Source organism: Aulonocara stuartgranti (genome assembly GCF_965226115.1).
Source record: "Aulonocara stuartgranti genome assembly, chromosome: 18".
NCBI lineage: Eukaryota > Metazoa > Chordata > Actinopteri > Cichliformes > Cichlidae > Aulonocara > Aulonocara stuartgranti.
In genome coordinates this window covers 13,283,190-13,301,338 of record NC_138954.1, presented here as the reverse complement: position 1 = coordinate 13,301,338, position 18,149 = coordinate 13,283,190, and the positions used below count along the sequence as shown (strand labels likewise).

Below are 18,149 nucleotides of genomic sequence, written 5' to 3'. Positions count from 1 at the left end.
GGTTGCAGTCTGGATACAGACACTTCAAACCTCATCTGAGGACAAAAACTACAAGAACAACATAAAAATGGAGAAAACATACTTTCTAAACATGCAAGGTTTCAGGAGACGGCAGCACTGCAGAGGTGAAGACAGGCAGCTGTTTTAAATACACAAACACTTACATAGACACACACACACTCACAACAACAGAAGAGAAACAAAGAGAGAGAGAGAAAGTGGTTATCAAGCACATGAGGTGAGGACATGCAGCCTGGTGAGTCTGTCTGTCTGATTGTGAATTTCTTTGCAAAATAAAAAGCTCACAAATATATTGTAAGAACAGGCTTTTATTTTTTTTTTAGTATATGCTGAATTAACAGTATAAAAGCTACTCTACCTGAATTTCACAAAAACATTAAATAAAATACAAGTTTTAAAGGAAAGGTTTTAATAAATGATTGTTTAAAAAAAAACTAACCAAAGTAGAAGACAACTGTTTAGTCGAAAAGTGTTAAACATTCAAGATATTCTCGCTCATAAAAACTTATTTCATAATGTAAACTAGGACATGTAGAAAACTTTCATACTTACTGAAAGATATTTATTAACACTATCTAATTACCAGCATATTTTTCTGAGTGTTACTGAATATGTGTAGGCAGTAGGACATTGGTGGTTGCCTAGGGGACAGAATGTCAGCTATAGTTTGTTTTAAATTCAGTTTCATTGCTGAAACTAAGAATCAACAGGCTGTAGAGGGAGACTTTAATTGCATTCAAATCCAAGATGGAAAAATCTGTGCAGATTTTGCATATATTAACCATTCATTGGAATAATCCAAGTATACAAACTAAATATCACAGGAGAGCTTATGAGGCCACAAACATCGACGAGGTCCAGTTCAGAGACACAGGTTTAGCAGAAGTGAAGCCTAGAGGACAGCTGGCAGCTGCACACGTCTGTCAGTACCCACCTGTCACAAACAGCAGCCTTTTCATGCCTGACTCTGCATAACTGTAAGCGCTAAAAACTGTTAAATGATGAATAAAGAAATCATCATGTGCATAGTTGTTTTAAGGGAAAAATAAACTAAACCCACAATTTCATTTCAACATTATGAGTAAACTAATGCAGGTATGAGCATCAGGCCTATGCTGTTGTGTTGTTGTCTCATACTGTTATGTCCCTTGCTGTTAGCTTGTTAGCTTTCCTGTTTCTTGCTTTTTGCCTGTTGTTCCCTCTGATTTTTTTGTCTTCCAGCTGTTATTATCCAGACTTTGAATTCGTTATTTAATTTGTTTGTAAGGTGCCGATTAAAAATTTAGATTTATTAAAAAAAAAATCAGCATTTTTGAGGGTTCAATTATCAATATTTAAATCCGTCCTAAAGAAAACTTAGTAACTGTTTTATTTAACAGTATCTTGATCGTGTTAGCGCACTGGTAAAGTTTCAAATGTTTGCATTATGCTGCAGTCACACAAGGGAAAACAGTGACTGGTGACCACGGCACAACCGTGCGCAATGAACTTGCGATCTTATTGGAAATGGTTGCTGAGAAGAATGGAGTCATGTTTCTGTCTTGAAAAACGTTGGTGTATCAAGAATTTAATAATATGCCAATAAGCTGATTCCGTCTTTAGGGATGATATTGTAATTGTCAGTTTGACCTCAATTTGGGATAAGATGATTCACTGAGATAAACCTGTGAAAATTGCAAATCTGTTGTCTTTAAAACACACAGAAATTCAAATGAATTGCTTACATTCAGAGTCTAATTAGAACTCAGTTTTGAAACAAATAGTTGCGTAGTTGCTGCAGAACAGTAGTTTAACTTTATAATGACATAAGTGCACAGCAACCTTGTTTTGATAGGAATATAACCAGAAAAAAGACACTTGGAAACTAACTTAGATGAACCTCTTTTTGCAAAGAAACATGATACAGATGAGTTGCAATAATCGGCGTACACCGACTCAGACTGATTGCAACATGTCAACAATCTGCCTGCATTTCTACATTTAATGGGAAATATTTGTAATTCAGAAGTCTGTCTGACAGCATTTGGAAACACTTCATCTCCCACTAGGTGACCTGTGCAATCGCCTTGTCAGACACATTGAATGCTCATCCCCACCCAGAGACTGTCCATGCAACACGGTCTCTGGGTGGGGATGAGCACTACTTTTCATCAGTTAGCAAATGCGAAAAAAATTAAATGCAATCGGCAGTCAAACTAGATGCAAGAAGTATATCTCATCTTTCCTTAGCTTTAGGTCCATTTAAATAGAAAAAGAAACAATACATTTACAAAAAATGCGAGCTACACCACTCAGTTTTGGGGAGGAAGGACACAAGTTTATGTCAAAAATGTTTATTATCCATGGCTGTACAACAGAGGCAAAGAAATGATCCTTGATAGCCACATTTTTAACATGCTGACAGCAAAAATTGTTGTCTTTCATTTTTTAAAATTGTAAACAGAAAGTAAAGAATTTCAAATACACGTTGTCATGTAGAACAAATTAAAAACATGAAATGTATTCAATACCATGTGGCGAGATTGTGAATAAATGACATACTGTACATTTGCTCAAAATGAATGAAAACAAAATGCAGAATTAATGAGTGTCAAAGAAAATATGTTACTGTTACATTCATATTTAGCTCTCTGCCAGCAATGCAGCTTTTCACAGTTTTCAATGCACAGAAACAGAAACAAACATCTGAGGTACAACAAAAGACAAATTTTCTTCTGGTAGATCACATAACTGTATTTTTATACACAATACAGACCACAATATAATAAGCACACAATATACTGTATTGTCTGTATTTTTCAGAACAGCAATCAGTCCGAGGGGAAATGACTGACTGCTGGTTGCGAAGATCTTGCAGTCGTCTGGAGAATATTTATACCCAGGATTTTGATGACGTATGCATCAGCAGTGGCATGTTCTAATGAGGCAAACAAGCAAAATACAAGTCTGACACACTCTTCCACTGCTGTCTGTCACTTCCTTTCCTTTAATGTCAAATGCACCTCCTTGATCAAGAAGATTTTGCTGGTATCTGTCCTCCCATCTTCTGTAATGCAAGCTTCATTATTCCCCAACTTGAAAGAAAAAAGAAAGTTATTATTTTTTCATCTCTCACAGCGACCTCATGTGAAAAAAGGTAGCTGCAGGTTTAAATTTTCCTGTGAAGCTTGGAAACTCAAGAGGACCAACATTAAAATTTTCTAACGCTGCTGTTATTACCTGCAACCACTCAGATATCCACCAGAGGACAAGCAGTTCATTAAACCATCATCTTAACAATCTATCATGTTCAGACCGCCTGAGGAAGGAAAAGAAAAAAAAAAAGGAAAAACTTCTACTCGCAGACACTTAAGGACAGCAGGGAGGAAATGTCAGCCAAGAGGCAAATTAAATCTCATAGCTATTTGTTCTTACAAAGAAAATCAGGGGAGATTTAAATGTCGTTTGACAGGAAATGCACATGAGAAAGAGTCTCATCTCTGCGGCTGTTCAGTCATCAGCGATCACTGCAGAGAAGCTGCTTTTCCTTTTGCCCCTAGATGCAGAGAATGACCCCACCTTTAGAAGAACATTTTGGAGGATTAAACTCCAAGGATGAGTAATGTTTCTTACTCTGTTACTCTTTTTAAAGCAGGAAGCGAAAGATCCTTCGAATTGCTTTCAACTGCTGGATGCTAAAATGTTTCTATGATTCTGCTTTTCATACGTTATTCCCAAAAATAAATTCAGCTTTGTGCAAAATGTGTGTTGTTAAACCAAGATTAAATACTGACCTTACTCAGTTGTCAATGTCCGATATGTGGTTCTCTATCTGCAGTAAAAGAAATAAGATTGCTTTAAATCAGTCAAGAATTAATTTTTATAACTAGGCAGCAACATAGCCTTCCCTTTTCTAGCTCAATCCACAGTCATTAAAAAAATGAAACACTTCCAGTTCTAAGTCTGAAATACACATCAGTACATATTTAAAAAATTAACTGGTTCGCACAAGTTCTGTTATTCATTTAACAAAACCCATAAACGTGAAAAAATGGATCCATGCTGCATTTTATTAACAGTTCAAGCTGCTGGTGGTGTAATGGTGTGGGGAATATCTTCTTGACACATTTAGTAACACCTGAGCATTGTTTCAATGACAAATAACACTCAGAGTATTGCTGCGGACCATGTGCATCGCTTCATGACCACAGTGTTCCCAGGAGGATGACGCACCATGTCACATAGCTCAAAATGTCTTAAGCTGATTTCTTGAACATGGCAGTGAGTTCACTGTACTCAAATGGACTCCACAGTCATCAGAACCTGGTCAATACCTGAGGATCTTTCATGTCCTGATTTTTAAAACCTTAGAAATGGCTGTACTTTTTTTTTTGTTTCGCAAATCTTTTTTTTTCTTTTTGTTTGTCCAAACCTTGAAAATGTGCATCAATTCACATCTCATCCATGTCCTCTGAGACACATTTTATACAGTGTGTTTTCACTAAATCAATATAGGGATTTGGGGTTTTTGTTTATTCTAAGCCTTTTGGCCACAGTATCTATTGGATTAACACATATAAGCTTTAATGATTACCAGTAATCAATAGTTTAGTCTGCTTGCAGAATGAAGCCAATAAACCACCCAACAGTGGGTCCAGATCTCATAAAACAGGAAGCAGGTATGATTATATAACCTTTCTTTAGTGTCAAAGTAAGGCAATAGTTTTGAGAAATAAAACTGTCACAGTAATAAAACTGGAAAGCAAATGTTCAGTTAGATGATTTATGATTTTTAAAGTAAAAATTGGTGATATGCTGCATGCATTACACTCTTTTACTGCATTACAGTAAATTAACACCACCCAAAAAGTTTCACAAGTGTATCCAGAGAGTGATGTAGTTAGTAGCAGATCAGTTTCAAACACTCTGTGAGAAACTTTGCTCCGATTTCATTCTGCACACGGCGAAGCGTCTGCAAACAGCAGCCTAACTTCACCGAGGAGCTGGAGGTGCATAGCTTGTCACCTGCAGCTCTTCATCTAACAGCTTAGTGTTGTTGCTCCGTCTTGTTCCGTTACTCCAGCTGTCTTGTTTCATAGATGAATGACAGCAGTAATTACTGAGGTAGCTGACAGATGTGTCCCATTTCTTGTAAATATCTTGTGAAAGTCAAGTCTTGTTTTGTCAGTTAAATTATTTTTAATGCTTGGTGGCATCAGAAGAAAATGTTTGGTTTGCCATGGCAGGTTTCAATACAGCAGTTTTTCCAAGTATGTTGCCGTGGAAACTAAGTATAAACGCTCTCTTCATCAGTGATCGTGCGTTACCTCACTCAGCGATAGATAGTGACTTAAAAAAGTCTGGCACTTAACTGTATAATTAAATTATTTACTCTTTTATTAAAATAAACAATGCTTTCAAAGATTTATAAAACTTCTATGCCTGAGGCTTTGCGTATAACACAGAGAAGAAGTTTGCCTTCGAGTTCTTCTGGCAGATGGGCTCAGTACCACACATTTTATTCAATCTGAGGGAAAATTATAAGGGTCTCTCCCAAACCTAAGTTCTGTTGCCTGAACCTGACCAAACTAAGAGTTTAAAAATGTAAAATACATTTCCGAAGACAAACTCCTCCCATTCAGGTTTGTCTGAGACAGGGAAGGAAAGCCAAAGTATTCACAGACACCGTTACGTGCTGCTGACTTTGGTGTTTTCATGTGATTTGTTCAGTTTCATGGCGGTTTGTGATAGAGACGACCTCGAATTATTTTGTCATTGATGATAGTTATTACTTTGTAATACAATATTAATTCAAAACACATTAAGATTAAGCTTTAAAACAACAGCTACTACTTTTCTTGGTTGCCACAACAACGTGTCCCCACTTTGCAGCATGTATGTTGTTCAGACAGAGACAAAATACACCTCACTCAAAAATAACATAAAATAAAAAAATTGCCCTTCTGACTTCAACTAATTTAATTATATGTAAATTATCCATGTAATTTTGTTGCATAAGTACAATGTAAAATGTTACATTTAATGGGATCTGGTCAAACTAAACTTAATTGATTGATACACATTTAGTTTGTACCAGGCACATTATCTTTAATTATTAATTAATTAAATAAATTCAAATGTAATTTTATATATATTTCAGAGTATTGTATTGTGTTTATTGTGGGTGAAGAATCATTTTCTGAGTGTTTTTACTCATATAGTTTAGACTTTTCAAATCATGCTGATTGTCACAAAAGACAGCATAACTTTGTATCCATCACCACGAACAACCTGATTACTTTTTCATGACCATTTCACCTTTTAGTTTTATAAGAATCCTGTATGACTCAAATGGTTCCATCTAAGGCAAAGTTATTTATACAACAGAGTTGAATGTACATTATACTTACTGTTATTATTGGCATATTATGTCAGTGGAAAACATTTTCCGCATCATAAAATAGATAAACTACTATGCAAGAGTCTTGAAACACCCCTCATTTCTTTATATCTTGCTTGGGAGATGGGATGGGAAACGTCGAAATATACATGGATATACAGAAAAAGAGTTTTTATAATTCTGCTGTGCTTGAAAGTTGATATTTGGTGTGAGCACCTTTATTCTTCAACACAGCCTGAAGTCTCACAGACAGCTTTCATGTAAGCTATTCCTGAAGTATTCTTCAGGAATAGTTCTCCAGGCTTCTTTAAGGACAATCAAAGTATTCTTTGAATGTTGGGTGCCTTTTATTCTGTTCTCTCTCAAAATGATCCCACACTGCTTCCAAAATGTTGAGGTCCAGGTTCTGGGAGGGGTGTGATTCATGACTGTGTTTCTCGTCAGCTACTATCGGCTTTTACGGCATTGACAGTGTATTTGGATCACTGTCGTGTTAAAAGAAAATGACATCAGCTGTGTTGCAGATGGTATTGGTGGATTGAAATTTGATGGTTCTGTTCTGCATTCATAGTTCCATGTAGATGCTCACCACTATACCTCTCTCCTGACCTCTGTGCATACTGGCAATGACTTACACTAATGATGACAACGATTTGGATTCATCAGTCTACAGGCCTTGTTGCCAACGATTTTCTGTCCTGTTCTTGTGTAATTTGGAAGCTAGGGAAGTACTGCCAATACTATGCCTCTACGCGGGGGCGGGGGAGAAACTTTGAAGGACCTTCAGAAAGCCTGCACAAATATGAATCAAGTCCACTTTAAAAAATTACAAGAAAATCTGTAGGTAATTAGGACTTCTTGTGACTTTTGCAGACACGCACACACACACACACGCACACACACGCACGAACACGCACGAACGAGCACGAACGAACACGCACGAACACGCACGAACACTTTGCAGCTAAATTGGAACCAAATAACTTCTTATTAATACTGGACATGGGTACTTGGCCTGCTCACCATGTCGCTTGTGCCTTCATCTTCAAAGTCGTCTTCACCACCGTCTGTCATCTCCCCTGCCTCAACCTCAGCCGTCCCCTCCACTTCCTCCCCCCCAGAGTGGTCTGCTGCATCACCATGGAGACACTCGCACACCTCCTCCTGCTTCCTCTGCATCTCTGGCAAAAGACATCAAGAGACAAAGACTGGCAGTTAACATCAGAGCATAGTAGATTTATTGACTTTCTATCTTGTTTTGATAATAGAAGAACCTGTATTTCAGACAAGCCTCCGAACAAGCATTTAATATGTTCAGTATCATTCCGTCAACTCTCCTCAAAGGATGTTTGTGTGGCTTTTATTTCAGTACATGGCGGCCTCTCTCAGCATCTTCCCCGTTTTTCTATGCATGCTCATCAGACAGGTCCTCCCCTCCTGGCTGTCAAATCTTACCGGCGTCAGAGCGATGTTGCCTCTCTATCTTCTCAAGCCTTCCCAGCAGTGAGTCGATCTTGGTTTTGATTTGCGACAGTTCCTTTTTGATTGTTAGAAGCTGATCTGTCTTCACTGCAAGCATACATTAATAAAGTTAAAAAGCATAATTAATGGGATGTTCTACAAGAGACACTGTGACAGCAGCAGACTCTTCTCAACAGTCAAGTTCTTCACTGAAAATGTGGCACAACTGATGAAAAGCAGGAAATCTCACTGTGTTGCATTGAGGGGAGAATAATAATAAGCATGCGAGAGTTTGAACAGTACAGCAGCTGCTAAAGCCATAATCTCACTGTTGTTGCTACCAGCGAAAATGTTTCTTTCTTAGCCATGTTTTACCTCAATTTTTGTAGAGGAAAGATCTGGCTCTTACTATTAGATTTACCACCTTGTTACTAGCTTAGATGATGAGAAAACAGCTGCCTGCTTGCTGTAAAACAATAGAAAGTGATGAGCAATATGATGCAGAAATGCTACACAGAGCAGAAAATAAAAAAATAACCAAACAACTAGCTGAGACTCTGATCTAAGATTTATTCTGTATAATTTTGGTTTATTCCCAACATTTCTGGTGTGCTTACTTTTGTTTTAACACGAATAAAAACTCTGGTTTAAATGTGTTTCAATGCATCTCAAGAAAAGAAAAAAGTTTACTGTTTATCCCAGTCATTCCTAAAGAGTGTGGCGGTGGTCTGCAGGAGGTCAAAGTTTCTCATGTACAAACATGTAATTAGCTTGAAGCTACAATGGAACAGCTTAAATATTTACATCAAAAAGGTCATCAGAACTAAAGAAAAGATGTGAGATTCAAATGATTTGTTTTTCTTTTCAGATGGCAAGGGAAAGGAAAGTGTTTAATGAAGATTCAGCCTCAACAAGAAAATCACCAGAAGATCAAAAGGAATCAGAGAAAACACATCAAGTCTTGTGTTTCAATCAGAGTTTTGATTAAAGGTTCAGTCGGCACAGGTTTAAAATTTGGCCAAGACATCCTTAAGTTTGACAATGGCTGGCTTTGTCACCTGACTGAAGATTAATCAGCAATGATTGTTAAAATCAAATGATAATAAATGCCATAATAAAGTAATTTTTCAAGAAGAAAATATTTAAAACCAGCTTTCAAATGTGACAATTTCTTGTGAATCTGTTCGGTTAGCTTAGGAAGTCATTATGGTCATTTTTTTCCTCCCCGTTTTATTGCATTATTTGACAGTTTTTGCCTCAACAATCAAAATAGCTTGTACATTAACCTCTTATTAAAATCAAAGGTGGTGTTTTTAAAAAATTACTCATTTATTCAAGAGTAAATCGCATTCAACGACAGTTTTGACATGAAAATGATTCAGCATTTGGAAATCACTACAGTTTTTTATCTCCAACGTGAGGATAAGCCACTTTTCTTTGTTTTGTATGAAAATCTCTTATTATTTTGGGGTTTTGGACAGTTTGGTGAAAAAACAAACAAACAAAGTACTGTAAATGTCAGTTTTGGCATCTTAAAAATTACAATATTTTTTTTTTAAATGCACTCACTAGACACTTAATTAGGTACACCTTACTAGGACCAGGTTGGACCTCCTTGTGTCTTCAGAACTGCCTTCATTCTTCATGTTATTCAACAAAGACTCATTAAGATGCTGGAAACATTCCTCAAAACCTTTGGTTCAACGCTGACATGATAGCATCACACAGTGCACACTGCAGATTTGTTGGGTGCACATTCATGATGCAAATCTCCCCCTGCATCACATCCCAAAGGTGCTCTATTTGACTGCGATCTGGAGACTGTGCAGGACATTTGAGTACAGTGAACTCACTGTCTTGTTTAGGACACCCATTTGAGAAGATTTGAGGTTTGTGACATGGTTTTATATCCTGCTACAACCAGCCATTAGACGATGGGTACACTGTGGTCAAAAAGGCACTGGGCATGGTCAATAACGATACTCAAGTAGTCTGTGGCATTTAAACAATGCCCAGTTGATATTAAGAGGCCCAAATTGAGCAAAGAAAGTTTCCTCCACGCCTTGGGGGCGACCATGGTTCAGGGGATTGGGAAGCTCATCTGTAACCGGAAGGTTGCCTTTTCGATCCCCCTGCTCTCTCTGTCCTGGTCATTGTGTCCTTGGGCAAGCCACTTTACCCTACCGCCTACTGGTGTTGGCCAGAGGGGTCGATGGTGCAATATGGCAGCCTCGCTTCTGTCAGTCTGCCCCAGGGCAGCTGTGGCTACAACTGTAGCTGCCTCCACCAGTGTGTGAATGTGAGAGTGAATGAATAGTGGCATTGTAAAGCGCTTTGGGTGCCTTGAAAAGCGCTATATAAATGCAATCCATTATTATTATCATCATTATTATCATCATTATTATTATTATGATGACATAATATAACAGATTAATTTTGACCATGTCATGTCTAAAATCTTTGAGTCGCTGCCATGTGATTGGCTGGCTAAATATTTGAGTTAAAGAGCAGTTGAACGGGTGTACCTAATGAAGTGTCCAATGAGCGTATACTCTAATCAGTTCAAGAGGGACTATCAAGACTACTAATGAAAATAATCAGGAATTGCAGGCCTGACCTTTTTCGATTATTAACCTTTTTTTTTTGTTTCGAGAGCTTAGCATTTACACTTGCTGAGTACATTTCCATCATAATGGGCAGAAATGATACCCGCCAACATGTGTTCAAAGTTATGATAATAGGAAATGTTCTTTGTAGCGGCTGAATTTATTTTCTTTGCCATTAACTTGACTCAAACCCCAAAAATGGACATGGAGGTAAGTTCAAAACAAACAATCACATAAAAATCACATTTAGAAAACATTTGGAAATCACTTTAGAGATGGCAGGATACTATAGGAACAAAAAGGGACAAAGAAAAACCACCAAACATACGTTTAGGGCCAGTGATGGAAGAGCCGACATTGAGTGCTCGGGAGGAGGAAGAGGAGGAGGAAGAGGAAGAGCAAGCCCTGACTGGAAAAGAGGATTTGGCTCTGCGTGTGGTTGGGACAACTAGTCGTGAGCGTTTGATGGGGATCACAGCTCGGGTCGGAGGCACAACGCGGCCGTGGTACTCAAACAGTCTGAAGACACATGAAGAATAAAGTTGTAGCAACAGAAATATTCCAAGAGTATTACAATGCAGAGAAATAACAAAACAAAAAAAGTGGGGATATAACTCTGTAATCACTATGGGAGTTTTTGTGGAGTTTTTTTCCCTTGTTTTTGGTCAGATGTTTTTATTCAAGCAGCAAGGAACACTTACAAAGCACCTAATAGACATGCTGCAAAAGATGTCTGAATGATAGAGGTACACATTGAACAATGCCACAGCAATTCAATCAAAGCCTGTTCCCAGTTGCCTTTGACATATCAAATTGCCAAAATAGCAATAATGACTCAAAGCTGAAGGATTCTGCTCTTGGGGATATTGCAAAGAAGAGGAAGTAAACAAACCAATGAAAATGTCAGAATGAAGATACATTCTGTGCCTTGCCAGCGCAAATGACCAGCCGGGGGACTATCTGACATTCAGTACCCGGCTATGCGGATAAAAGCATCATTAGTAAGCCCAACGGAGAGGAATAAAAACCTCCTCAATATGACATTCATTATGCCTGTGATAATGTAGTTACTTTGCCTCAGAAGGAAATGGGGCCATTCTGCTCAAAAATCATCTTTATTCAAGATGGGAAATGGGGAGAAAGGATGTGTATACTAAGGGCAAAATATCGGGAGGAAAGGGACTGGTTGAAAAAAGAAAAGTTGCAAATGACAAAGACGTGTTATTTACCAGTGAGCCAACGTTGTTTTTTTTTTTAAACATACCTACTGTAGAAGTCATCTCTGTAGTAGTCGTAGTCAAATTCATAGCCACTGTGGAAATAAAAGAGAACATTTCTATTTTACTTTGATTTTTGTGCACAAAAACATAAAACAATAAAGGAAGAAAATGACGGTGCAAATACATTTAGACTGAATTCTTTATTCAGTGTCCTAAAAGACTATTACTGGAAAATTCCTTCTTGTTAAGATTTGATGTGTGGTTTCTTAACTGAGCTGAGCACTGGAATCGAATTTCCTTTAATCCATTTAAAAAATGAAATGCACCAACAACAAGTTTGCCTCATTATGTTGCATTTCTTTCTTGGTTGCTATAGCGGTAAACTTACCAGATTCCCATCAAACTTCCTGCTGACAACAGGAAGCTTCCGTTCCCGGCTACAAATTACACTGTGATAAATCTGGCACAACAGGAGTGGCCTTAAGACTTCTGCCACGATATGCACGAGTTCCTGATGGTTGCATTTTGATTACTTTTCAAAAATTCAGGATAAAAGAAAGCAGGAATCAAAAGAGCTTGAGAGACGGTGGGCAGCTCAACACTGCTCACAGCTGGGCAGCTCAACACTGCTCACAGCTACACAGCTTACTCTTCCATTTTGGAAAAAGAAAGGAAGCAGCGACAGTAAAACTCGAACAAACTTGATAAATGTAGAGAAATTAAAGCACTGTCATTTACAATATTGTGCCTAACGAATTCATTTTCATGAGTATTTTCAATAACTGTGTGTGTGTGTGTGTGTGTGTGTGTGTGTGTGGACGGGTATTAACATCTTCATGTGGACCAAAAATTGGTAGTTTACTATACTTGTGGGGACAAACAGCCCTCGTGGCCTATTTGAAGGCATTTTTGAGACTCTAAATGTGGTTTTTGTGTCAGGGTTACAATTAGGTTCTGATTAGTTTTAGGGTAAGAGTCAGGGTTAGGCATTCATTTTTGATGGTTAGGGTAAGCGGCTAGGGAAAGCATTATGTCAATGAGATGTCCCCACAAGGATATAAATACACACAGTGTGTGTGTGTGTGTGTGTGTGTGTGTGTGTGTGTGTGTGTTGCATAGTGCTGCCATCTTCCCGCCCCTGACACACGGGTCCAAGAGAGCGATCTCTTTTCTGGATTTGGAGGCAAAAATCAGGCACAAATGTTTGAATTCTTTTGCAAATTTAAAAAGAAGAAGAAAATCTGAGCTCTATAATGATGCAGGCCACTCTGTTCCCATTGCATTGCTCACTGTGATGTGAAGAGTATTTCATCTATTGTTACCCCAGCACCTCGGTACAGCCTTCACATTAAAGTTGTGTGATTAGAGCGCCTGACTACCTAAAGGCGCACGGTTCTAATCAATTCACAAAAGGCTGAAACAAAGGAAATTTGTCCAGCTGCTAGCTGTCGTCTTCCTAAACCTCCCCTCCTGCCTTTTAATAAGCATCCCCACTGGCCAATGGCAAGAATACAGATGAAAATACTGTGGTTCATGACAGCTTCCTTCCTAATGTAACAGATTTGTGTTGCAGGATAGTTGTTAAGCTCGAAGTACACTTTTACAGCTATTGGGCTAGCAACCAATTAGCAGTAAAAGCAAGACAGCGCACTAGAATCGTCAACTATGATGAATAAGTAGCTCCCTTTACAGATACGATCTACTATGAAGATTGGATCTTTGACATGTTTCAGCACGTTTTACCCAGGCAACATGTTTGATGTAATCTCTTCAAAAGCAGTCTGACACATAAAACTGCTACAAAACCACAACATGACCATTTTACTTAACATACAAACATAAAACACATGTTTTGTCAGATTTTATTAAATTTTAGTGAGATAGTTTAAATAGGTAGAATTTGTTATGTGTATGTTGTGTTCCTTCTCATTTTCAAATCCTCTAGTAAAGGAGTTCCCAAACTCTTGTTCTTATCTTATTATCTTTTAAATAACACATAATCATGCAAAAAATAATACTAATAAACCTTTCATAGCCTCATGACTCAATACCAGGTTCTAAAATTATTTAAACACACCATCTCACTTATTTAACAACAACTAAGCCGACATGTTGAAGCAGTGTGAGAAAACCAAGGAACACCCAATGATTCATTTGCTTCAAGTTATTATAGCTTGTATAATAAGAGACTGTTGTAGATTTGCTGCTAGGCTTGATATGTGCATTACCCAGATTCAACCAAGCTTTAGCCGTAGGACAGATGGCCTTACATTTGACTAAAACACTTTGGTATACAGAGGAGTTTATGGTAAACTCAGGGACTGCATTTTCAAACCAAGTCCAATTAACCACCCCTTCACTACGGTGCTTGACAGTTGGTATGAGGTGTTTGTGCTGATGGGTTTGGTTTTTACCAAACATGACACTGCATTATAGTCAAACATTGTCAGTTTGGTGTCATCTGTCTAAATGACATTGTCCTAGAAGTGGTTTGTTCACAAGATTTCCAGAACCATGCAAACCAAAGCTGTGCTGCTGTTTTCTTTTTAGAGAGAAGACACTTTGTTGTGCAAACCTCCCAAACAAACCACACAAAGCATGTGTGTGGGAATGTATGTGAATGTTTTACTGTTATATCTTATTAGTATTTTAAGTATTCTATCTATTTTATTTATTGAATTTTATTGTTTTATTTATATTTTGATATTGCTAGGGATGATGCAATGATCGGGGACCATTCTTAATTTCGTTGTTCTCATGACAATGACAATAAAGTTTCTGATTCTGATTCTGATTCTGACTTGTTCCATTTTGTATTGTGGTGAACTTTAACATTTCAATAAGCTAACTGAGTCGGAGATGTATCTTGTGGATTTTTTTTGACAATCTTGAAAGCTCCAGACCAGCAAACTGTCAAAACCTCTGCTCTTATGGGGGCGCTCACACGTGCTGATTATCAGTTAATCAAGTGCATTTGATTAACAGCACCTGGCTGCTACTTACCCTTTTAATTCTGATTGAAGCATTAAGTGTGCACTACATTTTTCCAAAGAGTCCTGCCAAACCTGTCTGTTTCACACGACTGTGTAAGCTTTTAACAGAGGGTCTGCTGGGTTGATCCTGTTACTTTGGGACAGAATATAATATAGACAGAATTTGGTCATGTTTCCAGTCTGTGTCTTAAACTATGTAAATCATATTCAAAGCCCCCGCAGGAAGAGACATTTCCCAAAACTATTCCTTTAAAAGCCTGAATAAGGTGTTATTTTGTATTTTTATTATACTGCCAAGCAACTTTGTGTGGACTTTTTTTTTGTTTGTTTTGTTGTTGTTTCTTTCAACGAGATGACAAAAGAGCAAAGTGTGTAACAGCAACAGACAAAAAATGGCACTAATAGCACAAGTAGGGAATTGGCTGTTTGTCCTTAAGAGCACAGCCTGCCAGAGAGGATCATAAACACATATTTTACAGACAGCAGAGGGAGAGGGTACAACAGAAAAAGTAGGTCAGGAAAGGAACATCCACCTGACACTCTAAAATAAGAAAAACATGTTTCACCTGTAGAGGGATGAGAGAGGCCTCTTGGAGCCCATCTTAGGCCTGTACGGTTTGGGCTCTCCAGCCATGTTGATATCTGGGGGAAAAAATGAGAGTTGAAGTCGTGGTGTGATAGAGAAGCAGTTTATAATATAAAGATCATCCACAACATACAGTTGAATCCATGTATATTTGGACAATTGCACCAATTTGTGTCGTTTTGCCTTTGTACACCATCGGAGACAATACATTTTCAACTTCAGTTCAAGGGCTTTAACAAAAGAACTGCATTAATAGTTCAAGAGGCAAATGTTCAAAGGCTCAAAGGTAACACTTAAAGGTCCAGGTGAACACTTAAATCAAGAACACTCCCGAGGAGGTAGGAGTATCACTGTCAAGGTCTACAATCAATAGAAGCCTTCATGAATAGGAGATTAATGCAGAACAAGGTGCAGACTACTGGTTAAACTCAGCAAAAAGGCCGGATTAGAATTTGCCAGAAAACATCTGAAAAAGCCTTTAGTTCTGGAAAAATATAATTTCTAAACTTGAGTGATGGGGCGACACAAGTATGACAGAGAGAAGCAGCTCATGATCGAAAGCATATTATCTGTCAGACAAGGAGGCAATGTTATGGTGTGGGCATGTATGGCTGCCAGGGAAACCAAACGAAAGTGCTGGTTGATGTGACTGCTGGTAGAAGAAGCAAAATGTGCACGGGGCTGTACTCTCTGCTCACATTCAGCCAAATGCAGCCAAACTGCTCAGACAGTGCTTCATAGTGCAACTGGATAATGACCCAAAGCAAGCTGCACCCAAGAAACCCGAGAGTTTCTCAAGAGACAGAAATGGGATATTCTTCAATGACCAAGTCAGTCAGCTGATCCCAGTCCAACAGAGGATGCTTTTCAGCTACTGAAGACAAAACTGAAGGCAGAGACCCACAAATGAGCAGCTACTGAAGGTGGCTGCAGTAAAAGCCAAACAGAGCATCTGAAGGGAGAAAACACAGCAGCTGGTGTTTTTTATGAAAGTATAAAAATATAATACTTATATCTAAAATTATTTTATCTTGTCCAACAGTTTTTTAAGCCTCTGAAGTGAGAGACTGTATGAAGACAGCTGCAATTTAAAAAAAATGTTCAAGTGGGTTTTAATTAAAAACAACCAACATGATTTTTTTCTGTCATTTAAGTTATCGTTTGGTTAATATCAATGCAAATATTGTAGCTATTTTCTCTGATAAAACATAACTTGATTTTCCAAGCACTGTAATTTTACCTAAATGTTACACAAAAAATAGTTTTCTGCTTAGACTGGAAATATTCTACAGTGTGAAAAAAATAAATATTTATATTGTAATGAAGGACACCGATGCTTAGATCACAATATTATTTTTTATTTGAATATTTGTATAAACACATTTTAATCCTCTATATTCATATACATCTTATGACAGATGGAAGTAAATCTTCAATGTTTTAAGTGCTTATTTATGATGGTCATTCATGAGTCCAGCTTTTTTTTCCCCCTGGATGACCATAAACTTTTATTTTTATGAAACCAAAAGACTTCAAAGCACCTACACCCAAAGCTTTTTAAAGAGTGGCACAAATAAAATTATGTTGCCAAGGAGACAATAGGATAATGGAAAATAAAGGGTAAACATATCTTCATATGTATACTGTAATAATTTTATAGTTATATTCTTATAAAAGCACTATACCTGCCTGACTCCAGGAGCTATTTTTTAGCCTGTCCTGCAGAATACCACATCATACGATGTAGCACAGTCTTTATAAAGAGGCTCCCTGGGCATTTTCAAGCTCCTAAGAATTTTTGTTTAAAGGTTTGAACAAATTACAAACTGCATTTTTATGAGATTATCAGTGTGACAGTGTTTTCATTCAGAATTGCCATATTATGGGCCAGGGCTCATGTACTGTAGCAGTGTACATTCATCCTCACTGAACTAGACGTTCAGCAGAAACTGTGAATTTTAAAATTGTATGATCCTCACCCTCAGATCTCATGCATTAAAAGGAAGTTTATTTAAAATTTCTTAGCTGAATGGTCAAAGTGGGTTTTGAAGATGAAAGATGCTCTGAAAAGTGGGCCAACATCGTTTTAAATTAAAGAGCAGCAGTAAAAGTAAGAGGGTGGTTGCTAGCTAAAGCTAATTACGTCTCGTAGCATTTCTGAGTGCATGACCATATCAATGGGATCAAATAAAGAAAAGAGAGAGAGCGAGAGCGAGAGAGCGAGTGAGCGATGGTCAGTTTGTGTTTGTCATTAAAAACATTTATAACAGTCAGGATGTTATGGAGTATTCATTGCTACTTTACTGTTCCTGTTTCCTTATTAACGCAGTTATTCGATTTTATATGAAGAACAAGGATATAAAAGTGTAAACCTGCATTCTTTCTAGTGGCCAGGAGGTGGCGATCCAGGGGAAATGAAAAACAAATCGAGTTGTATCAGAGTCTATCAGAAAACAACCATCTAAGTCATGTTATTTATGATCTCCTTAAATGTTTTCCTGATTAATGTTTAGTGTCTACCTTTAACTTTAAGACTTCTGTAATAAAGCAGAACGTATATTTTTGTAAATTATGTAAATTATGGCCCCATTTAAGTAAAATAGACGATAAACAATGCCAGGCCTGCATTATAACTAGAGAGCTGCTGCCATATGAGCATTTGGCATTCTTAATTTGTAGGTCAGATTCAAATTCCTCAATTTAAGCTTTCCAAAAACAGCTGATGATGTCATAATAGCTACGTCCACCCTTTATATACAGTCTATATTTGGAAAAGAGCCACAAATCTTATCCCAAATGTTCTTATAGTTTAATTAGTTAATAGTTGAACAATGAAAATTCATCTTTTAAGACTTATCTATAGATTGTCTAGTGTATAACATG

General features: G+C 37.6%; 1 protein-coding gene across 2 annotated transcripts in view; it reads right to left on the bottom strand.

Moving 5' to 3' along the window:
- Nucleotides 1-2,338: 2,338 nt before the first annotated feature.
- Nucleotides 2,339-18,149, bottom strand: part of LOC309693539 (RNA-binding Raly-like protein) — a 28,142-nt gene continuing 12,331 nt past the window's right edge. Inside the window, exons 2-8 of one of the 2 annotated variants that reach the window (XM_082512860.1) lie at nt 15,247-15,322; nt 11,732-11,779; nt 10,796-10,986; nt 7,856-7,969; nt 7,424-7,581; nt 3,795-3,832; nt 2,339-3,095 (exon numbers count right to left, since the gene is read on the bottom strand). In XM_082512860.1, coding sequence (XP_082368986.1) covers nt 3,800-3,832; nt 7,424-7,581; nt 7,856-7,969; nt 10,796-10,986; nt 11,732-11,779; nt 15,247-15,322 — 620 coding nt within the window. In that variant the 3' untranslated portion in view covers nt 2,339-3,095; nt 3,795-3,799. The other variant, XM_082512861.1, reaches the window with a different exon arrangement.